General features: G+C 37.9%; 1 protein-coding gene across 2 annotated transcripts in view; it reads left to right on the plus strand.

Moving 5' to 3' along the window:
• Positions 1-24,629, plus strand: part of LOC108233439 (glutamate receptor, ionotropic, kainate 2) — an 81,411-nt gene that overhangs the window by 20,437 nt on the left and 36,345 nt on the right. The window contains exons 2-6 of one of the 2 annotated variants that reach the window (XM_017411902.3): positions 5,058-5,225; positions 6,918-7,181; positions 9,676-9,857; positions 11,705-11,758; positions 13,173-13,346. In XM_017411902.3, the coding sequence (XP_017267391.1) occupies positions 5,058-5,225; positions 6,918-7,181; positions 9,676-9,857; positions 11,705-11,758; positions 13,173-13,346 (842 nt within the window). The remainder of the gene's footprint in view (positions 1-5,057; positions 5,226-6,917; positions 7,182-9,675; positions 9,858-11,704; positions 11,759-13,172; positions 13,347-24,629) is intronic. The other variant, XM_017411903.3, reaches the window with a different exon arrangement.

The following is a 24,629-nucleotide window of genomic DNA, read 5'->3' on the forward strand; positions in this document are numbered from 1 at the left end:
GTGGTGCACTGGAGTCACAAAAACACAGCCTTGGATTTAATAACTTCTCCGAACGGTATTTAAACAGAAAAAATGATTTTACTGACTATGGATTTAACGGTTTGTGTGGCACTGTTTGTGAAGCACATGAGATGAAAGATTTCTGTTGACAAAAAGTAACGCTTGATTAAGTTATTTTCTGTCAGTAACCAAGCAACATTAGTGTATGATGTTTAATGTTTAAAAATGCTTCAAAAATCTTTAAAGGCCTAGCATTCCTTGAAGCAATGCATACTACCTGCCACCTTTCATGTCAGTGTTTTAGACTAAGATCATCTTATGTTGAGAAATAATGGCGTTGCGGCCATTTTGGTCAAACCTTGATTATAACATTTTATGCGTAATCTCATGTGTCATTGAGATATCTTGTGTGATCTTTAACAATTTGTTAGCACTGAAATTATAAATGTGAATGACTACCCCTACATGAAATTTCAGCTCAATATCTGTAAAACTGGTTGAGTTATTGCCTTTTTTTGTGTTTTCTAAGCTCAGTTGGTTGTGGTGGCCATCTTGAATCGTACTGAGTCCAAACTAGTCAGTTGTAGATATACACAGAATGACTATTTTCTGAGCGTTTCATTAAAATTCGTTCAGTGGTTCATGGGATATTTTGCTAACAGATAGGCAAAAATGGAAAAAACAATGTTTAAAAGGGAGTAAAATAAACAGCAGCAGCTCTCCTGCACTGTGCTTTCTATTTGACTTCCTGATCACTTTTCCTTTTGTTTCTGTCTTCCATACAAAAACAACACAATTATTTACACAAACACATCCAATAACGCACACACACACACACACACACACACACACACTCACATATACTCGCAGACCGTCGGATCAGCTGGCCTGTTTTCTCATCAGGGTGATTATCCAGCTCATAACTCACTCAGAGCTTTCATTTGCACCATAATTCACACCAGTCCCAATGATGGCGACTCTATAATTCACAGAACCACAAACACACTTACTGACACACACACTCTCACACACACTCGCTGATTATCTCAGCTGTAACTCACTCACCTGCAATCAGACCAACCACAAAAGCAAGAGAGAGGAGATTGGATAGAGAGATGAGAGAGGTAGTATTATTAGACTTTAATCAAGTAAAATATATATATAAAAAATAAACCTTACATGGATAAAAGTCTTCTCTGAGGTGTATTAAGTCTACTTGGTGGGAAATGTCAGCTTCATCAGTCACTGCAATCAATACAGAGCTATGTACTCTTAGGAATACAAATCAGGAATTCATGTAAACAAACATTAGACTTTTATTTTATTTGGCTCCTTAATAATTTTTGACTAATTCCTGGAAATATATACCCTTGAAGCCTCAATGTTCTTAGACACATTTGATTTCTACAAAACTCCCTTCCAAGCTGCACACTAAAATGTGCTGGGTTAAAACAACCCAAATTGTAACCCGGTGCTGAGTCAAATTTAAATAGAACCAACCCTGGATAGTTTTAACTCAGCATGGGTAGGTTTTCTACCCCCAAACCTGAGTTAAAGTCATTAATTTGTTAAATAAAAAATACAAAAAAAAATAGTTAAATCAAAAAGTACAACACAAAATCTAGGTTATTAGATAATTACAACTTAGATTAGTTCTATCTAGCTGGTGCTAACTGCTATTAGCATCAGATAGTTATCATCTACTAATGTTATTTTAGGAAACCAAACTCTACCCTAAACGAAAGTCATTAACAAACCAAACTAGGTTAAACATCTCCTTACAAGTTGGTTTTATCATCTTATCCTTACTTGTTACAATCTAAAGCAGAAGTCCAGTCAGGTACACTTTGGTCAACTTTTGATTTAAAATGGCAGACTGTGAAGAACGACACGTCTTATCTCCAACAAACTTGGTGTTTGGTCAAACCAACCCAACCTGACTTAACTTTAACTCTGCAACTGAGCTATCAAAATAACCCAGCAGTTTTTAGTGTGTGCGAAAAGTAAAAAAATATCTTGTGAATTTAATCTAATTCCATTATTCTTAGTTTCACATTCATAGAAAAAAGCCTGCGGGTCTAAGTCTCCCCTGGAGCAATAGAGTGATATATTTAATAGGTCGGAGACATGATTTCTATCATCTTTTAGGGAGAACTTCTGCTCTTTTTAAGACTAATAGCCTTATTTCAGTAAAGTAAAATTTCATCAATGACATCGCATGTCCATATAAAAATGCAGTCTACACAGAGGATTTATATAAAAAGTCAATATTACAGCCCATTCAATAAAGCACAAATGCGTATTTCAGTGCTTTTAAAGTTAGCCCATACCTCTTGTCCTACACTGCAACATCCTCTTTCACATTGTACACTCTCTGACTATATATAAACAAAAATACCATAAAATAGAGTAACAGACCCTAATATATGGCTGCACTCTGGTGACAGTGATAAATCTCACTTCCCTTGGTTAATGACATCTTCTTTGCCCTCCTGCACACATTTTCTATCACTCCCTACCATGGCCAGCTGCTATTTATAGCTGCTATGTCCATTACAATACAACTATACTTCTCTCTTTAAACCTCTTTCTTTCTTCCGTTCTAAAAAAATCCACACCTTTCTCGCCGTCTTTTTTTTTTTCCCCTTTCAATCTCACTTTTCTCTCATTCCATGCAATTGAGTCAATAAACAGGGTTTAAACCTTTCAGTTTAGATTTTGTCAATCTCTGCCCGCGTGAGCGGACGGGAGTCGAAGATGGACTCCTGAACCCGGCTCTCGTCCCCGAGAGTATTTCCAAGAACTGCTCTCACATCCTTCTTTCATCTTTTTTTTCCCTCTCATTCATTCTCTTTTAAGTTTGGATTCTTTAAAGCTTTTTTAAAGTTTGGTTTACTTTCAAATGTGCAGTAGAGTGTTGAAATACATTGTTTTTAGGTTTTTGTTTTGCTTATTTTCATAAGGGGAAATTCTTGGTGAATTCTGCAGGATTTTTAGCTATAGGAAGGTTTTACCTCATCTTGATAATGAGGTAAATGATGATACTTTGTCATTATTCTCATTAACCCTATTTATAGGGTTAATGAGAATAATGACAAAGAATCATCATTCAACCATGTAGATTAGATTGTAAAAGTGACAGATGTGTGTTTGTGTGTGTGTTTTGGGCTTTTTTGGGGGGGGTGTTAGCTTAATAAAGAGACCACTTAAAGAGAAATGAGTCTTGCAGATTGAACTTCAGGTTTGTGCATTAGACAAAGTGATCAGTGATTTTGTTCCCAGACAAGTCAGTTAGATTAGATTGCAACAATAATACTTCTTTTTTTCTTTTTAAATGTTTTGTTAATGAACACACCTGAATTAGTTTTGACATAATGAGGAAATGAGACACATTTATCACGAGCTGGCTCGAAACACTTGTTTTCCTCTGTTTAGGATTCTAAATCATGTTGATGGAACATCTGGAGTTTTAATCATCTTTGTTCAGCCCCAAATCATTGACAGGTCCAAGGAGAGCTGTTTGAAGTTGACAGTGCCTTGCTTTGCAGCAGTAATTACTTTGATGGCAAAACACTGTGTACTGCTTTTTCAGTAGTACCAGTTTTTTGTTGTTTATTTTGTGGGGCTATTAGAAGGAGTTTTTATGTATTGTTATCTTAATTTGTAATTTAAATTTCAGGCACCAGCTCCCACCACAAGGAAAAGCGTGTAAAAGAAAATGGATAGATGGAAGGAGGGTTTTGCACCTTTCTGGATTTAACTTGTGAATTCTCCCCTGAATCAAAACTTTCAGATACGTCTGATCTTTGGAAGTGTTCTGTTGAAATGTTCATATCTAACCTGTCATAGATTGCTCTTTGAATGGCCTCAGTTTGAATTTAACTTTGAGTAGATTGACAAGCTAACAGCTACTCTGAGCTGGGCCAAAAACAAAGTGGATTGCAACTGCCTTAAAACAATTTCAGTCTCAAAAGTGCATGAAAACAGCATTTTTAAAACCGGTAGCGCTTCCAGGTAAAAGCCATATAAACATGCTTAGCTTATCATTAGGTGATGGTGACCTACTTATTACCTACACTTTTTGGCTTACCAGAATCACTGCTACCTGATAATTAGCTAATCATTACCTAATAATGACCAAGTCAAGTCCCTTTATTTTTCACCTTGTCTTTAGGTGATGGTTATAAGTGATGACTGGCTAACCATTAGCAAATTATGAGTCTAGCAAGCTGAAAAGTGTGGGTAATGAGCAAGTAACCATCACCTGATGACAAGGTAAAAATGAAAGGTGCTGGCTTGTTCACCCTTAGGTAATCATTAGTTTGATAAGCTGAAAAGCATAGGTAATTATTAGGTAACTGCTGTGAAATATAAGAGATTGAAGTTGTTTAAAGACAGCAGCAACCCCCTTTGATCTTAGCCTAGTATGGACTAACCGTTAGTTCATCAGTCCAGTCAAATTTACACGTTATTTCTCCAGATTTAGCCTGTTCAAAGAGCTATCTACAACAGGTAAGATATTATTTGTTCAAAATCTTTCCACAGGACCCCATTTCCAAAGATCAGAACTATCGCTTTATTTTCTCATCTACCCTTGTGCCCTCATTTCTGTCCTCTTAGTGTTCCTGCCTGGCTTTATTTGCTCACCTTTCATCTGAAAATCATTGAACTCAATTGGACAAAGTGATAGAGTGAACCTTTCTGTACAAGTTGAGCAGGGGAGTTAAAGAAGGCAACCGCCCCTGAACTTACCTCCCGGTGCAACTAATTGCCTATAATTACACCTGACTGCTCCTGCAGAATGCAAATCAGCAGAGATCCGAATGTCTTATCCGCAGTGCAAATCTGTTTCAAGTCAACGTGTGGCTGAGCTGTGTACAGTGAACACAATAGCCTCAATAATATGAGTTTTAGGAGATAAAATGATAGCACTCCTTCAGATGTAATTACCTGCATCATATTGATTATTTCCCTGAATGTGGCTTGTGTTAAGGAATCTATTGCAATTATACTTATCTAAAAAGGCCTGTTATCTTCTGGGTTTTTCTTGCCCTCAGGGGGAATATTTGAATCCATCGAGAGTGGCCCCTCCGGAGCAGAGGAACTAGCCTTTAAATTTGCCTTGAACACAATCAACAGGAACCGCACATTGCTCCCAAACACCACACTGACTTATGACATCCAGAGAATAAACATCTTTGACAGCTTCGAGGCTTCCCGGAAAGGTGAGTGAGAGATAAAGAAAACGCATCAAGCAGAACTTCAGTTTCATCAGATTTCTGTGAAAAATCTTTTCACAGCCCTTAAGACAATTATTGTGATGCCTTCTTACTTATTCTTCATTCAAACCTGATGCAACCAATGCTTCAAATTTTCAAGCCTGAATCACATCAACATATTCATGGCTCATTTTTAAACAGTGACATAAGGATCGACTTAATAATTGACAATAAAAGCTAAAAGTCTAACTTTTCAAATATATATATTTTTATTGGTTCTAGTATTTTAGAGGTTGTGAAATAAAATATATTACTGGAAGATTTAAATTATTATACTGAAAACCCTGACGTTTATAATAATCTTTTTTAGAAGGTTTAGGCTGTATTGCATTAATATTGTTCTACAGACTGTTGTAATTCACTCCTACTAATATATCCAATGCTCTTTGTAACACCATAAAAACAATTTCCTTAGAAAATGTGCATGTACATTTTACTAATAAACAGTACATGCAATATAAATCAATTATCAATTGTTAAAGAAAATGTGGAATTTACAGTAAAATACTGGCAGCTGTGGTTGACAACATTTCACCATAAAACATAATAGCAGTATATGACAGTATGGTATGTTTTTGAAACTGTAAAATTAACAATTTAAAGCTGTTCCTTGTTAATGTTAAATTATTGTAAAATAGATACATATATACTGTAAATCTGCTTATGGTAAATAACATTTAAATAACAGAACACAATGCAACTTTAAAACATATTTTGGTATTTTATTTAAAATGTCAAATTTACAGTACAGTGTAGTTTACAGGCAGCTGTGATTGCCAGAAATTCACAGTAAAATCTCTGGTGCAAAAATTGCAAACATATTTTGTTTGACCTTTTTTCTCACTACAGTAATAAGAAAATTATACATTTTTAATGAAATTGAGAAGTAGAGGGGGAAATGTAGCCATTTTAGACACATCCCTAAAATCAACACAAAGGATTTTAAGTGGTGCATTACAACAACTTGTACAAGAGTTGTTTGGGGGAAAAAAAACGTTAAATTAAAATTCTCTTTTTTTCAGCTATTTAAGAAACAAGTTGAGAGGGTAAATATGCAACTTTTGTTTTGAACTTCATTGTAATAGGTTGGGTCTTTGTGTCAGTTCTTGGTTAGTATTTTGTTTGGTTATTTGGTTATTCCACCCTATGTTCTTGCCAAGTTCCTGTTTGTTGAGTGTATTCAGTTTATTTTTTTTTTTAAATTTAAGTTTATTCCAGCACCTGCTCCTGATTGCCCGGGTTTGGGGCCATTCCACCTCTAACTCTTCAGATGAATATTTTTGCTTGTGTTTTTAAAAGGTCGATGCTTCAGGCTTGAAAGATGGAGTCATGCCTATGTTGCATCATATCTAAGAGAGTATGGATTGCATGTTCTCCAAACCAGACAATAGAACAAAGCATTGCTTCAAATTACTGGAAGTAGTACACAAAAAAACAAACAAATATGAATGAGTAAATTTAAAAGCCCTACAGGCTTATCTGATTATTATTTGATACTTAATTGTAGATTATTATAAAATACTAATTCTGGGACTTTTTTACATGATTGAAAAAAATGAGCAGTAAAAAACTGAACATAATCATGTTCAAAAACCCTACAGAAGTAGAAATTTGACTAACCGCTTCCTGCCATTCCAGCATGTGATCAGCTTTCTCTTGGAGTGGCAGCAATTTTCGGCCCCTCGCACAGCTCTTCTGCCAACGCGGTCCAGTCCATCTGCAACGCTTTGGGAGTGCCCCACATCCAGACTAAATGGAAGCATCAAGTGTCAGACAACAAGGACTCCTACTATGTCAGCCTGTACCCCGACTTCTCCTCCCTCAGCAGAGCCATTCTCGACCTTGTGCACTTCTTCAAGTGGAGAACAGTCACCGTGGTCTATGACGACAGCACAGGTACAGGTACAGTCAGTGTCTGTCCTTATCTTCCCACCCTGCGTCTCTTTTCTGTGATGATAAATGTGTCATTTTTTTTTAAATCATCATTTACACCATAAAATGTTTCAAGGGGGGACAAAAATAAGAGGTACCAGGTGAACTACAAAACGTGGCACTGCTCCTCAGAGTTCAGTGGGCGCTTTGTAACCTGTCTAGTTAATTCAGAAATCAATAGCTTACTGTTCTGTCTCAGTCCTCCAGGTGCTGCCCATGTCAGTCTTCCAAGAGAGTGAGCAGCAGCAAAGAAAAAAAAATAAAATAAATAAAACCACATTACCCAGAATGACCCAGTGTCTCTTCAGATTAATGCAATGCAGAACTGTAGTGTGTGTGGGGGGCTGACAACAGCCATTAATAACACACAGAGACACTTGATCTCTGAGGGTGGCTATCAAACGTGTCTGTGAGCCACTTTGTCTGTCCTGTAACTTTGCAGAGTGGCTCATAATATGCGTTTTAAAAGGCGAGTCGTATTTTAGCTAGAGTACAGTGATATTTTTATGAGATAAAGTGTAATCACTCTAGAGAAGATGACAATATTCACAATTTATGAGCTATTTGGTATGATGCAGCTGACAACTAAATCTAAGTAAATTACATAGAGATCCAAGTAGATTCACATTTTAGACGAGATGTCCAATGAATTCACGCCATGCACTGCTAAAATGGATTTTGTCCTGTAGTTGTCATTATAAATTGTGCCACTAAATGCTTACAAAATCCTTTCTGCTCCTTTGATCCATTTAAGAGACTCAAAACTGTTACCTTTACTGCCATTTCTGTTTCTCTACTATCCCTAGTTACACATTTGTGACATACATTCCAGTAAACCGTCTATCCTGCAGCATTCTAGCACCAATATGACCCCAGATTATATTCCAGTGGCTCATCCCACTTGCCACATTATTCTGACTCATCTCTTTGACCTCTCTCCACTTCTTGCCTCCAAGCTCGATACGGTAACGCCCTCAATCACCCTCAAATTGTCCCAGAAAGATGCCAAGAGATGGCCTCTTGCCTCATTCCCTCAGTCGGGAGCAGTTCCGGCCCCCCGTGTGGAGGATTTTTTTTTTCCTTTTTCTGTTGTAAGACACCTGACGTCCTGAAAAGTGTGACAGCTGCATTGCTCCCCGCTTCACTTCCACCCTAGTCTCAGGCTGTAATCACACAGCGTCATGCTCCAGGGCTCCGCGCTGCTGATTGGAGCCTATCTGACGTCTGGCAGGAAAAACTATCGGAGGGGATAAAATATTCACACACAGCCGTTAGAAGATCCAGGGGGAACGTCTGAAGGCATTAGCCAGAGCTCGCAAACATCTACACTGACAGTGTTTCCCAAACGTTGAGCTCCCTTGACAGATTTTTTTTTTTCTTGCTTAACACCTCCCAAAGTGTCAGTATGAACAAAAACAGGGAGAAGCAGACATGCCCCAGAGTAGGGATCTATAGGGATTACCTTAGGACAGCTCTCAGAGGTTCAGAATTCCTCCCTATTGTAGTTCATTTCACAACAAGACCTGCATGTATCTATTTCGCACCAATTTTTCTACAGGCCTCAGGGAGATCCAGCCCCACTCACGGTAAGACCATTAAACTGCTCACACAGCACTTCGTTTCAAAATAAAAAATAGGCTGAGCTATCTTAAAGTGGTTCCACAAAAAAAGGGGAAAAAAATCCTATCTTTCTCCAGTTCTCTCTCAAACTACCCTTTCTGCTCCATCCATTTTTATACCCATGACAAGTAATCATCTCTCCCATCAATCCGGCCCCCTTTCATCCCTGGACTCTAAAGTCCTTCAGTGAGGGAGAAACTCATTGTAATCTCATCACAGTATCTCCTGGAGAGCTTTCTACCTGAGCGTGTGGTCGAGAAATGAAAGGTGAAGATTGGAGCTGAATATGTGATGGCGGCGTCAGGCTCCCTGGGTTGGTGGTGCAGAGAAAGTACAAGCTGGGCAAACAGAGCCACTCTCATCAGAACACATCTGAAGTGTGTGTGAAAAGACAGAAGAGGCTGAATTGACCAAGACTTTCCATCAGGATAAAATTGAACCTATTCAGTGCTTCAGTGTGGAGTCGTGGAACACAAGAGCGAATCAACATTTTGGAAGCCTCTGTCAGATTGAAAGTTAATGTAGGAGGGCGCGGATCGAGGTTCTTTCTGTTTCGTGCTTTTGGTTTAAAGGAGTGCAATGTGCTGGCTCGTTCTCCTGATGGGTCTGAAGCAGTCTGTTTGCTTGCCAAGCATGTGTAGGAGGATCAATAGAGTGTGGATTAGAAAGGCATGCATATGAGTCTTTTTCTGCCGAGAAAACCTAATTCCGTTTTTTTTTTTTTTTTCATGGCACCCTTTGAATCAGAAATACTTCAAAATGGCGACAGATCAAGCACACTGTGTTGCTCCATCTTTTCTTTAACATTCCTCTTTAATGCTATGTGCATCCTCTTTGTCCGCAGGTCTCATTCGACTGCAGGAGCTGATCAAGGCACCGTCGCGGTACAACATCCGTTTGAAGATCCGACAGCTGCCCACAGAGACCAAGGACGCCAAGCCACTTTTGAAGGAGATGAAGAAGGCAAAGGAGTTTCACGTCATCTTTGATTGCGGACACGAGATGGCTGCCTGGATTCTGAAACAGGTGCAGTCACCTTAATGAGCTGCCAAAGTTTCAGGCAATCATTGCAAAAATATAGCAATGAACTCTTTGCAAATGCTCAATAAAATAATGGGTATCAAAATATTGTTCACCTCAACATTTACTATGAAAAAAACTGAGAATTTGGTAATAAAACGAACGATTTGTATCATATCATTCCCTGAATTTGAATAGGACTCAAGATTTACATACTTTTCCCTTGTAGACTCAGTGCTGAGTGCATAGGCTCATCGTTCATTCATTATGTATAAGTGCTAAAACAATAAGCTCATGTGCTCCCGCTTTATTACTCTTTCTCTTAAGCACTGATTCAAACCATTAGGATACCTTCTTTCTGCTCTGTGCGGCTGTAATCTCATTGTGGAATATTAGATCTCATCTACTGACCTATCACAGCCAATGTTCTCAATTGCACAATAAAGTTTTTTAATTAGAAAGCGTAACTTTGCTCACAGACATGTTGAGTTCATTGAACCACAGCACATTATTTATGACATTTGTGTGTGTGTGTGTGTGTGGGGGGGGGGTATTGAATGGAAGATTATTGCACTGTTAGAAATAAGTACCCACACAAAACTGTGAGACAGCAAAGAATGAATGCTGTTTAGAAAATACGAACCCAAATAAAACTTTTTACATTTCATTTGAAGCAGCGACTAATTAGCAAAGACATATAAAAGAGACGTTGTCTTGCAGGACTCTCTGTTCATGCTATCCTCTAAATATTGCAGTGCTTTTGTTTTTGTGGCCATTGGCTGTTGTTTTGACTTCTTTTTTAGAGTATTTGCTAAAAACAACAAGAATTTTGGAAAGTATTTAGCGTATTTTCAAAAAGTGAAAAGAGTTGTGAAATGGACACGTTTATATCTGCGTGAACAACACATTAAGTGTGAAACATATCAGCTTTAAAATGCTTTTTAAAGTACATCTTTTTCACACAAATTATGAAGATACAAAAAAACTGTTGGGAGAATGTGTCATTTAAGTTATAAAAATTTAGCTGTTAATTTTCTGTTATTTTTCTTTTGGTTATATGTAGTTCTTGTATACATAAATTTATTTATGTATTAAATTATCCCATAATTTTTGGATGAGTTAGAAATTACCATTCTTTCTAAGTGAAATAATAGTTAACAAGTCACCGGCTACACTGTAGTTTTGAAGATTTATGTATATTCTGCTTAAAGAGATAGTTAAGTCAACTTTGAAGTAATGTTTTGTTAAATAGTTATCTGTAGTTAGTACCTTATCAGCTTTGACATCAAGCAGAAAGCACAGAGTATGGAGAAAGAAGCAAAGATCTTCGTCCAGGCTAAGCTTTTGGAAAGCCAAATGAGTGCCAGTATTTTAAAAAATTATTTTTCAGGCTTATTAAATTATTCTTTCTCAAGAACAACAAGAAATAACGTTATATTAGCTAATATTAAACCTCCACACTTTTGCGTGACACGGTCTATCTATGCTTCCCACACATACAGTACATTTGCATCATAGCACAGATCTTGTTCGGTTAAGAAAAGAACAAACAAAAGTCATGTTTTATGGACCTTAAATGATTTAAACAAACTCACTCGTTTGGCTAGCCATTAGACTAGCTTGGACAAAGACTTTTGTATCCTTCTTTGTACTGATAGCTATTAGACAAAACATCACTTCAAAGTTGACTGGACTTTTCCTCTAAATATGTCCTTTTCTTTAGTCCTGAAGACCAATGTGACCTACTATAGAAGGGAAATAACATTTGAATGAATCATTCTAATTGATGACATTATATTCTCATTTAAATGTATTTAAGTGTACTTAACGCCTGATGTTCTTTTCTCCCTCAGGCATTGGCAATGGGTATGATGACTGAGTACTACCATTACATTTTCACTACCCTGGTGAGTACATCAGCACTCTTTTTTTTTTCGACTGTTGTTGACTAAATGCCATGATAGGCCGTAATTTTGTTCCATCGTTTTGCACTTTTCTGTTACTAGATAATGTGTGTTTTCAACATTTTCTTTTTGTTGGAGTGCAAACATTTATTTGATTTGTTTGCTGCAAGACAAAATTTGTCATCCATCTGTCCAAGGGTCTGATAGTGTTGTTTTTGTTCTGAGACTAAAATGAGCAAAATTTTACTTTTAGCAAGTAAAAAAAAAGCATCCAAGTATTTTTTTTTCCCATGTGTGAATCATTTTGAAGTTCTTCCACAAATTGATGAAAAAGCTGAGTCACTCTCAGTTGCTTGATACACTCTTTGCATGTTAAACTCAGTTGTGAAAAGTTTAAATCGAATGGATTTTCCCTAATCCAGCACCCACTTTTCACCCCACCTAGCTGACCACTACCCTGACTGCAGGAGACAAAGGGGGGTGAAAGTATTTTCCTCTGACTCCGGCTACCATTTGAAGTTCTCCAAAAAAGTTCTTTGATCTAGCCACTACAAAGATTGCCCACTGCCATGCTCCAGATGAAAAGCGCCACATCCTCCCTGAGCCTAGAGAACAGAAGACTGAGAGCTCTGATAATGGCCCTGAGCAGGAGATACTGTCACCCATTTGTGCCATTATAGCTCTAACAAACAAATGAAAAACACCATGCTGTTCGGCGCTCAACTGGAAAGTTAGAAAAAAAACAACAACCTAAAACACACACATATAACTACCCTTAGTGCATCCATATATATATGCATGTCCCTGACTAGATGAAAGGCGAAGAGGACGACAGCAGGTATGTCATTGCAAGAGAAGAGGACAGTGATTCAGTGGCATTGCTGCTGCCCGTTGTGATGGAAACGGGCCTACTTTAACACTGGCCAGTGTTTGGCAGTAAAGGTCCACTCTGCTGGCCTTGGCCACTGTATACTCTGGTACCAAGCCATTCGTGCTGCTTTCGGAAGAGCAAATATTGACCATGGCACCCCTGTTTTGTGTGCATCACCTGCTGCTGTTGCTCTTTCAACTGTGTGGCTGCGTCCCAGAGACATCTGCCTGGTTAGATTCCAGACATGCCGTATATACAGGACAATCGGGTTGTCCTTTCACTTCCACATGATAGATGGCAGCCCACCAAAAGCCTGCCTGTAACCTTGAAAGTATTGCCTTAATCAAGGCTACTGCCTCAGCATGAGAAAAATAATCTCTGAAATACCTTCAACTGTACCTCTCTGCTTTCAGTTATTGTGCTACAGCTGCAGATCAACTAACTTCTCCTGATTGCTAAGAGGTGTATAAAAAAGTGTAAAAGATGAAAAAAAAACTCATTTATTCCTTATGTAACACTATTCTGCTGTTAATTTTTTGCTTCTAGGACCTTTTTGCCCTCGACATGGAACCGTATCGCTACAGTGGAGTCAACATGACTGGGTTTCGCATACTCAACACCGAAAACTCTCAGGTGTCATCAATCATTGAGAAGTGGTCAATGGAGCGACTACAAGCCCCACCCAAGCCAGACTCGGGCCTGCTGGATGGATTCATGACAGTAGGCTTAAACCTCTTCAAATTTGTTATAAAATCTACATGCAATAACATGCTTATATTTATACTTTGTCTTTGCCAAAGTGACCAAATTGACTGGAATTTTATGATGCAAGCAATTGTGCTTAGGAAGAATCATCTATATGGACTCATAGATCAGTTTCGATGCAAAAAATGTTGTTGAAAAATGCGATGCTTGTTTTTTTAAAAGGGAATTTGTGTGGGTGTGAGATGTCAATCATCAGCGCCATGTTGCAGGGTTCCTGGGGTGAGTACAGGAGTAGCATAAATGCCCTCTGCGTGGAGCTTTGGAGTTGGTGCTCCTGGGTCTAAATGCTCAGTAATGAGCTGGTATGAATGGTAATAGCCGTTTATCTGCCCTCCTGCCTCTCACAACTCTCCACTGGGAGCATGGCCAAAATATGACAATCTGTCAGTGTTCATGCAGAGGGAGGGAGCAAATTGGATGGAGATTATGGCCTTGGTGTTTTTAGGATGGTGTCCAGAAAAGCCAGGAATAAGGTGATTTGAAAGTGAAAAAGGGAAGAGAGCTTGTCATGGACGTTCAAGGTCCCTCTCTGGGTCTGTTGTTGTAAACAGTCAATTTACTCCGCCTCCCTCGCAGCACCTTCATCTGAGACAAACACCTTTTTTTTTCCCCCTTTCCTTTTAGCCATCCATTCTGTTTTTTGTTTTTTTTCTTCTTGGCAGATTCAGGGTGTAGTGTGAGAAATCTGTGTAACATAAGAAACGTCTTTTTATCAAAGGCTTACAGACGAGCCTTTGAAATTGATGCAGCACATGATGTGTATTCATAAGTCAATCACAGCTTTGCTTCTTTTACTTATGATCAAAATTGAGCTCATACTATCAATCAAGGAAATAAATGTCCATCCCTTAACGCCAAAGGCGAAAGGCAATAATGTTTTTGCCCATGTGTTTGTGTGTGTGTGTGGGGGGGGGGGCTTCAGTTCCCTATAGATTTAGAAAAATATCTTGTGAACCATTGGGCAGATTTTATTGAAACACTCAGAAAGTAATCACTGGGTGTACATCTAAAAAGGTGCTGTAAGATCATGCATAACATCATTTACAAAATTGAGACCAAAACAAAACTCCATTCCTTCTCAATGTGATTGGAGTTTAAAACTCTGGCATGAAAGGTTGTAGACAATAATTACTCCTTCAAGGAATGTTAAGCCTTTAATATCAGTATATATTTCATGTATCATTGTATCATTTAAACTTACATTGTCAGAAAACTGGAGCACCAAATGTTGTATATATATAATATACCGTATTTCCCTCAAGCATGTACAGTATGTGCCTCAAATTTCCTTTAAAGCGGTCAAACTTAGATAAGCCAGTGGAAATTTTATATGGAAAAAGATTAACACAATGTGGAAAAAAAGGCAATGTTACTTGATTTTTTTTTTCTCCCTATGCAGCAAACTGATGGATATTAGTAGTGAATTTCAAACTGATTTATGAGCACTGCATGAATCATTTTGTCAGATCTTACACCACATATTGACAGATCTCACTGGTCTAGAAATACAGCTCAATAATAAATAATGGGCTCAAACACGCGCGTGATAAAATGCTTCATTACAGTGGACTATTTATAAGAGCTAGGGTCTTGTGTCGTTCTTTCTTTAGAATATTCCTGCCTAAGACGATTCTGTCTAATGACTGAATAAAGACATAAAAGCAATGTCACTTAAACGCATCATGGAGAAGCAGTACTGCAGGTGATTTCAAACAGTACCCTGTAGCTATTTTAAATATGTGCAAATTAAAACAGAAACTTCTGCTTTTCCTGCAACACAGATGTCTTAATTTAGTATGCAGATTGCGTGATATTTATGCTACAGTCCTTCATTTGAAGAATACAGCTTTTATGGTGTCATTAAATTAAATGGAGGGTGGACTGCAGCGGCCAGTGTGTGACCCTACACCCCCTACCCTCCCTCCTTCCAGCCTTTTATAGTGGCTCTTGGAAGCTTTTTCCTTAGTCTGTGCTGTACCGACGCCTTGCTGGGCTCTGAGCTTGTTTGCACTTGGTGACCAGGCAACAGTTGTGTAGCAATGGTTACCAGGACAACACTTTACATGTCACCTCATGATTTCACAATGGATTGATTGACTGGAGATAGGATGAGGAGAGGGGGAGTGAGGTGACAAGGATTGGAGGCAAGAGAGCTTTGCTGACATGGAGGAGGAAAAGAGGAAAAGAAGAGGGGCAGAGAGTGAGGATGTTACAACTGTTGGGAGCCGCACGCAATGTTTTCTCACATCACGAGGCGAGCGTAAACGCAGGGCAGTGTAAAATCACAGTGACATTCTGTGCCGTGGGTGAGGGCGAGTTTTGTCTCGAGCACAGATGGATCATGAGAAGTCCATCGTCGGACGAGGCAAGCTCGCAGCCACAAACGCTCTTTGAGATTTTCTCTGAACTCTGTTCGCGAGAAATGTCCCTGACAAGGAGGAATGGGCATTGTGAGAATTAATTAGCCCGGTTTATTTTTATATACAGTATGTGCTGTTGATCTTGGGGTAGCTGCTGTTTTTCAAAGTGAAATTACAGTAATTAGAGACTTAGTGCCCTGATCACTGACAGAATACAGACACACGAACAAACCTCATAACGGTCGACCTCTACACAGTATGTAAAGATTTGGGAAGTCTTTTTCTAAATGCCTTTTACTCCTAAAAAAAAAGTAAAAATAAATAAATAAAAAGTTCTTTTTAAAGTGATTGAAAAAAGATTGCTCTTTATGTTCCCTTTTTTTGGCTTTAAAATTCAAGAAACGAAAACAAACCTGAAGCAATGGTTAGTACATAAAATCCCTTTTGGTAACAACTTGTGAACTCTCCATGTGTTTCAAAATATCCTTGATCCATTTTACATACACTCCTCCTTAGAGGGACAATCAAATTTTCATTGATATTCAAGTTGAGGGACAGAACTGTGATAAAACTTTCAGTCTGTAACTCTTGAAGAGTCTGTTTTAGATTTTGATGGGTGTCCTGCTGCATTAGACGCCATCTTATTTTTATCTATTTGCTGGTATTTCATCCCAACAGAAAAATATACTTCAAATATAAAACCAGAAGAATTATTTGTTACACATACTGAAATTCAACGTTCTTTTTTTTATTGTAGCCAGCCATTTTTCGTCTATCTCTATTAGTCTAAAGGGTTCCAAAAAGATAGTTTTAAATTTTCTTTTGTTTTTCTAAGTTACTAATGCAGAATTTTATCCCAATAATTAGTTGCTTTTTTTTCCCTGATGACTTGACACTGAGGGTCAAATTTATGTCATTGTTGCAAAAGAATAATTGCTCCACAACTTCCAAGTTTGCAATATTTTTCTAAAATGTATTTGCAGCCATATAGGTTTAATTCAATATTAAAGCAATCCTAAAATTAACTATCTCTAAAAGGTTTGAGACCTTAATGTGACCTGCACCATCATTACCCAAACTATCTAAACTACATTACAAAAGGAGGATTTCGGGCTTACAAGCATTGTGGTGCTTTATGTCGAACAATTAGGCCTTTTTTTTTTTTTTTCAGAATGCCAAGCATCACTTTAAAGGAGTCCATGGCTGCTGATCGTCAAGAGGTTTGAGGCATCATAGTATTTATAAACCTTTTAAAATTAGCATCACCTGCCCTTTTCAAACAATGACTCTTGACAATTCACGTCAGGGAGCTGGGTTATGACATCTCAAATGAGTTTTGCAGCATTGCACAAAAAAAAACACCCTTTGTGCTTATTGAAAATGTTAAATCTTTGGCAGCACAGAAGTTTGGTCACCTAACGGCAAAAAGGTTTCTGGTTCAAATGCTAGACGTGCAGTATAGAGTTTTTATATTCTCTCTGTGTGCATTAGTTTACTCTCAGACCTCCAGCTTCCTCCCACAATTCAAAAACCTGCGCATTAAGTGAACTATTGATTCTAAATTGACCTTAGGAATGACTTTGTGCACGCACGTTGTATTTGTGTTGGCCCTGTGATTTCCAGGCAATTTGTCCCGAATGAGCAGCATCTTTCAACCAGAACCGGCTGAGTTAAGTTGCAGCACAGTATGATTTAATAATAGTGATATCTTTAGACGATTCAACCAAGTTTATTGCTCACCACATGCCAATTGTTTTAGCCTCTGTGCATGTGTCTGTCACCAAAATATGTCATGAACCACTAGACAGATTTTATGAATCTTGCATAAAGTAATCATTGGACGTACATTTATAATTGATTAACGTTTGGAGTCAATTCAAGCCACAGCCAACTGACTTTAAAAACCACAAAAATATTTTTTTTAATAGTCTAAAACTGATATAAAATGCACTATGCATTCCTTCAAGAAATGGTAGGCCTTTAATTTGTGTTAGAGTTGCTAGTTTATCTATGAACACAAAGATTTTCCTTTTCCTTTTTTTTTTTACAATTTTTTAAAATTCAAATACATTTATTATTTTTAAGCATTGATAATTACTTCCTGCATTTAATGAGAATTTTGATTGGAAAGCTTTGTTGTATTTTAAAGCACTTCAAATCCCAGGTAAATTAGTTAGGAATGTTTTTGCATTTAGCTGATAGAAAACAAACACTTTCTTCTTTGCCCCTAAGAGACTTTAGGCTCAATTATTTTCTATTTTCTACCTCTGCATCATTTCATTGATGTCTACATTTTGCTGAGCTGTAATTGCCACCGCAGAGAGCTGGATGTTCTCCAGTGTCATCAACACAATTGAAAATTCTGGTGTAATAGCTCATAAAAAATGACTCTTATTAATAGTAAGTAGCTGCTCCCTTAGCTGATATGACACACAGTGAGAAGCACATTAGACTAAAACAGGCTAAATGAACTGAAAACACAATAAACACTCCGAAAAACGTGTGAGTTTGTCAAACCTTCAAAGGTTTCTTAAAAAATAATAATAAAATAAAGAATTTCATGAATGAAAACACTTTGTTTTCCACTGAACAACAAAATATATGAGCAGTATTTTATAGGAATAATTCCACTCTATAACTGCCTCCTTGTATAACTGTTACTGGCAGTATGCCCTTGCCCAGTGGGAAATAAATTGCATGCAGAAGCGCACCATAGGATATGTTGCACGCACATACTGTGAGCGGTTTCACTAAATATGCAACATACAAGCTGTGATCTGCAACAATTTTCCTTCATGTTAATTTTTTACCTAATGCATGAACCAAAACAAACTCTTGTTTTTGTGGCCTGGTGGCTGGGCTCAAATTAGGGACAATGGGAGAAATGAATGGGGAGAAAAACAAGGGAGGAAGCAGGGTTGCTGGTATACGCTGAGAGGTAAGAGAGAGAAAGAAAACAGACTCAGAGCTGCATTAATAAGCACTGCTGGGAGCGGAGAGGGGCCCAGCGAGTGCAGGCAGGAAGAACCTGCAATGTGGCAGCTTTACGCTCTACTGTTTATCATGCGTGTTTACATACGTTTTTGCGCCGTCCTGTCTGTAGGTCTTAAATATCCCAAGCACAAGTTGAAAAATGACCCATTTCCTATTTGACGGATCCTCTTAAGGGGAAACACTTGGCTCGGAGTTGTTATAGAACACAATTGCCTGGAATTTGGCAACTGAAGACACATGAATCCCAGGATGCTTCATTTATACAACATTTCAACCAAACGAGGGCCCTCAGTGTGGGTGTTGAGCCAAATTAGGTGCTCCCCAGTCAGTTTGATATTGAATAGACAATGCACACTGCAGTTATGAATCACTGCACAAATAAACTTTACACAAAATAAAATTAAACTCTTGGGAAATCCTTTTATCTGCTTAAACTGGTTTTAGTTTCTATCCTCCAGCTTAAACACTTTACAAAATTTTCACACAGTTTTTTTTATTATTGAGCAAAAGATTTCTTTGTTCTGTTTTCTACAGTAGTTAATATATAATTTAGTAGCATGACTGGATAGATGAAAGTGATAGTTCAGGTCTTTTGAAGTAGGGTTTTGTGGAGAGGTTATAAACAATTAATGTCTTACCTGTTGTAGATAGCTTTTTGACAGCTCCAGTTTAGAGAAAACCGTTTCATTCTGACTGGCGTGACAAGCTAATCACTATCTATCTTCAATCTGCGAAATTTTATAATCGTTGATACAAATCCCATTATATAAACCATTACTTTGCTGTCAGTTTCACGTTACATGGTGATTTACATAGATTTGTTTGGTTATTTGCAAGTGCAAAAAGCAGCAGCCAGCTGTAGCGTTTTCAGTGCAGTCTGGGGCACTGCCAGCAGGAATATCATCAGATTTCTGCCAGAATAAACCATGTAATGCAAAATTGATGGCAGCAAAGAGGTTTTTTTCGCCTGCCTCTAAAGGCAAAGGTGGAGTGATAATGTTCAGACGTGTGTTTGTGTGTGTGTGTTTGTTTGTTTGCACCATTAGCAAATTCTCTTGTGAATCATTGATTTTATTGAAACTTTCAGAAAGTAATTCCTGGGTGTACATTTACAGCTGAATAACTTTTGGAGTCAGCTCCATTCAAGATGGCTGCCACAGCTAAGTAACCTTAGCAAACACAAAAAACATGAGAACTATGTTAAATTTACAGACATTGAGCTAACATTTGGTGTGGTTGTGACTTATAGTCCTTCACAACACATTCTCCAAACACCAACAGATCATGTAGGATCACTCAAGATATTACTGTAACCCGTTAAATTGTGCCTAATGTTATTTTCAAGGTTCAACCGAAATGGCTGTATCTTTTCTCAACATAAAATGATCTTAGTCTAAATCTCTGGCATGGAAGGTGCTGGGTGATATGCATTTCTTCAAAAAATGCTTCACCTTTAATTAACACATAAAAAAACTGTGGGAATCATTAATCTTTTTTAAGAGTTGTTTTAAGTCTGCAACAATGCATTTTCATCTTGGCTCTGCTCAGATTAGCTTAGCAATCCAGGCAGAATTGAACTTTAGTTCTCCAACGTGAGACTGTTAAGCTATCTACAGCAGGTGAGATATTAAATGTTCATAACCTTTTCACAGAACCCCACATCAAAAGATCTGAACTGTCTCCTTAAGCTGACTGCATTGACATTATTTGCAGGGAAGGCAAGTGAGCAAATGCCAAAAATAACAGTTAGGCAGCAGACACACAGTAATCTAATTAGTTGGCATTGCAATCAACTCCCCAGCACTTTGACAAACCACTTCTTTTTTTTTCTTTTTGTGCATTTGCTGCATAGAAAAACTCACTGCTTCAATGATGCATTTGATATATTATGGATGGAGCTAACAGAATGAGCTCCACACAGGTTCACAGGTTGGTTGCGTCCATTACAGCAGTGTGATCTCCCTTCCTCTGATCCCACTTGGCAGAGAAGAGAGGCTTTTAAAGACAGCAACTGTGGAGAGCAGACACTCGATGCCCTGTGCCGGGCATCACCAGCTGGGCTTGGCACAGCATCAACATTATTAGCACCACTGCTGCCGCGGTCTATAGAAGCCATTTGTGGGTGGATTGAAACAAGCATAGGGAGAGGAGGAATTAAAAAAAAAAAGATATGTTATCCTTTGCTTTGCATTTGCTTTCTCGCCATTTACTGCAGTGTCTCATCCATTCATTGTTACAATATATTAACTTAAAGCGAATAAGAGGAAAAACAGAGAATTAGGCACCTTAATAACTGGTTAAAATGACCAGACACTGTCAAACAGACTCCTAACACCTATGCTCCTTGAGACATTCTTCAGTAGTAACACAAGCAAGCACCTGCTGATGTTCTTTGGGGAAATAAAAGCCTTTGCAATCAGGGGCTATGACTATCATCAGATCTGTATCGTACAATCAGCCCCTGGAGGTTAATGCAGCAGGCAGAAGGAGCTGTGGGTTATTTGCTCACCTTTGGGCTCAGAGATATTGCCTGGCCTTTGGATCTTTTGGCATGCTATTATCTTGTGAGGGACAGGGAAAACTGCACCCATGAAAAACAGGATGAATTTTCTTTCAGTGCTGTCAGTACTTTCATTTATCTCATAAAAAAAACAACTAAGCTGCACTTTGATTTAAACTTAGCAAACAGTATATATATATATATATATATATATATATATATATATATATATATATATATTTCTCTCTTGTATGCATCTTTTTAAAATGAATGCTTTTTTAAGTATTCTAGACAGACTCCCTGCAAAATGTTCAGTGTTTGGCAGTAAACCTGATGTAATTAACACACTGCCTGTATTGTTTACACTATGAATTAGGTTGGGACTCCCTCCACGCTGCTTACATCCTCCCTCCTCTCTTTTCTGTTGTCTCCTGTTCTCTGGCCACCAGAGCTTACCAGATGGTAGGAGAATTCAAAGGACTGTTGTAGACCTTCAACAACCCTCCTTTCTCATGTCATTGTTCAGTAGAGTCCAGGTCTACCTCCTTGATGTCATGTGTGAAGCTTAGGATTCCTCATTGACTCAGCATTTATTCATAGTGCATCCTCAGGCCTGTTTACAGGAGGCTTGATTGTTTTTTAAAACTTTGGAAATTTCCATACCCACCTGGAGACACTAAAGCTACTCATTGTAAAGTATGAAATCAAATACAAAAAAGGTTATTCTGAACTATATCAAATGGTTCAGTTAACCATAGACATGAGAAAAAAAAATGTGGAAATTTCATTTCTTGTTTTATTGATTTATTTTTTTTGACTGGTCTTCAAGGCATTGCAATGAGTAGTTTTAATCTGAGGAAGGACCATCGTGTTACTGCTTAGTCAGGTTATTCAGCATGGCATTTATTAGGGTGGTCTCTGAGCTGGACCGTGCTGCCAGCAGCATGTTGTTGCCTGAGGGGTCTGATGGGACACCGCAGTTCTGAGCAATCACGGCCTCTTTTGTCAGATTCAATAAAACAGTTAGGCACCACATCAGATTTGATGCAATCATAATTTGAGATATTTTTAACCATGCCCTTGGTTTGGCTCTAAAGATAGCAGTAGTAGACTGTCACATGGTTTGACTACTTCTTTGTTTTTTTGTAACTTACTGTTCTGATCACTCAACCATTTTTCAGACCCTGCAAATTCCAAAACAAGACAAATCATTGCAGGAAACTTATGCTTTTCTGGCTGTTAAATGCGCAGTTCATTTTAAGCAAACAGAGGAGGGTTTAAATAGCTGGTATGTGCATATTTGAGCTGCTGCACACATTTAGCTGTGCAAACCAACTGTTTCAAAGTTTGACAAAGTCATTACCTATTTTAGAGACTGAATTTACTGACAAAACAAAACACAGAAAAACTACCGTGTGAGGTAAAAATGTCTGAAGAGGTTATTCTTCAGATGAAACGACTACTTAGACAATGACAAATGTGCACAGTTAGATTGAAATTCAGGTGTTCTCATCAATAATGTCTGTCAGGTTTTGATATTTGATGATACTGCAGCAGCACTCAGTCTATATGGACATACATCAAAAAAAATTCTGCTTACAGTTTCTGAACTCCCACAGAGAATCTTTAAAAAAATCTGCAAAGCAATCTTTTATCTTTTATTAAAGTGTCCTTAAAGCTGCAGTGAAGCAATGTACATGCTATCACATAAATCCAGCCATGATTGATTAATGAATTTCTCAAAAAGACCTTGTTGGAAGAACAAAGTCTTCCTTCCGTGTGACAAAATTTATATTTAAAAATGCATTTAGGCTCGTCTGCTGCCTCGGCATGTGCAAATGCGAAGTGAGGGAAGTATTACAGCTCGAATACACACACAAAAAAGTGAAAAGGGTACCCAAAAGCTGCCATATGTCCAAAAATCTGAGGAAAACTTGCTCATAGTGCTGTGAAATACTGTAGAAAGCAGCTGGGGAAGGCAGCGGGATGAAAGGAAGAGGAAGAGATGGGGGGATGATGGGAGGAGGCATCTCAGCAGAACATATTTAATCAGAATGAAAGAGAAGAAGATAGACAGAGAGGGAAAAGTCACAGGCAGAGACAGACACGGCAGTACACTGAATCACAGTCACTCAAGGGCTTTTTTTTTCCACCAAAGTGATCTGACACCGCCTGTTCTCCCTTTTCCACTAGGAGACCTGAAACCGCTATAATATGCCCCATAAATCACATATATCACATTTCAGTGTTTTTCAACCTTCGTCTTTTCATTGTCCTGCCAGGACTTTCTGAGCGCAGTGACTCAGTTTTCTCACCCAGGGTGCCTTTGTCGCGCATCAGTGCTAAAAACACAAGACTGTGCTACATTTTATGTCCTAAAAGTAGGTAAAGTAAGAAAAAAAATTTATATTTAAATATAATAATAACAATATTGATTAATATGGTGAAAATAATATTTTTATGGAAGAACAAGTACTTCCAAAACATGTTTGAAATGCTATAAACAGCATAATTAAAACCACTATATGTTTGAGATTTTAGTTGCTCAGTCTGAATTTGAAATAGAATAACCTTACTTTTCGTAACTTACGTTCAGAAGTCATAAAAGCACAGGCCCACTGCTGCAAACCAAAAACAACTTGCTTTTTATATACTTGCCTTTTTCGCACAGGTAATGTCACAATACAGTAATTTGTAGAAAATAGCACATTCACTTCCCATTACACTGTTATGGGTTGATGCAGCGCAGACTATATTGCATTTTATGGCTGTGGAAAAAAAAGCATGTAGCGTTCATCCAAAAATAGAAACAATTTAGTGTCAATGACCTCAAATATGGGTCTGTTTGTTTATGCAAAACAAACAACATCACAGGAACTTATTATGTAACAGCATGACCTCCAAGTAATGGTGGAAATGTATCAGCAGCTGTCTGCCCTGATCCCTAAGTGAGTCGTCACCATGTAGTGGACCAGTGTGTGACAGAATACATTAATAATTTGAGTACAACCCATAATGACAAGAAAGAGAAGCTCTGAGTTATTAGGTAACACTACTGTTACCTAGGTAGCCTTAGTATTTAGTGAAACCATAATTTCTGCTAAGTATGATAACATTTGGGTTGCTGCTTTTATCCCTGAAGGCTCTGAAGATTACACAACAGCCTTTTGTGACTAATTTACCTATTTAAACTTAATGCAAACAATATTATATGAAAGAAGCATTTAAGTTAGAAGCCATTAACAAAATAAGCATGTTGTGGAAAAAGACTATACCAGAAGCTATTAACTAAATAATAAGCCACGTTTCCAATGAACCAAAAGCTGATGTAAAAAGCAATTGATCAGTAAAATTGCCCGAAGGAAACATTATCTATTCCACCAA

This window comes from Kryptolebias marmoratus, linkage group LG19 (assembly GCF_001649575.2).
Source record: "Kryptolebias marmoratus isolate JLee-2015 linkage group LG19, ASM164957v2, whole genome shotgun sequence".
Classification (NCBI taxonomy): domain Eukaryota; kingdom Metazoa; phylum Chordata; class Actinopteri; order Cyprinodontiformes; family Rivulidae; genus Kryptolebias; species Kryptolebias marmoratus.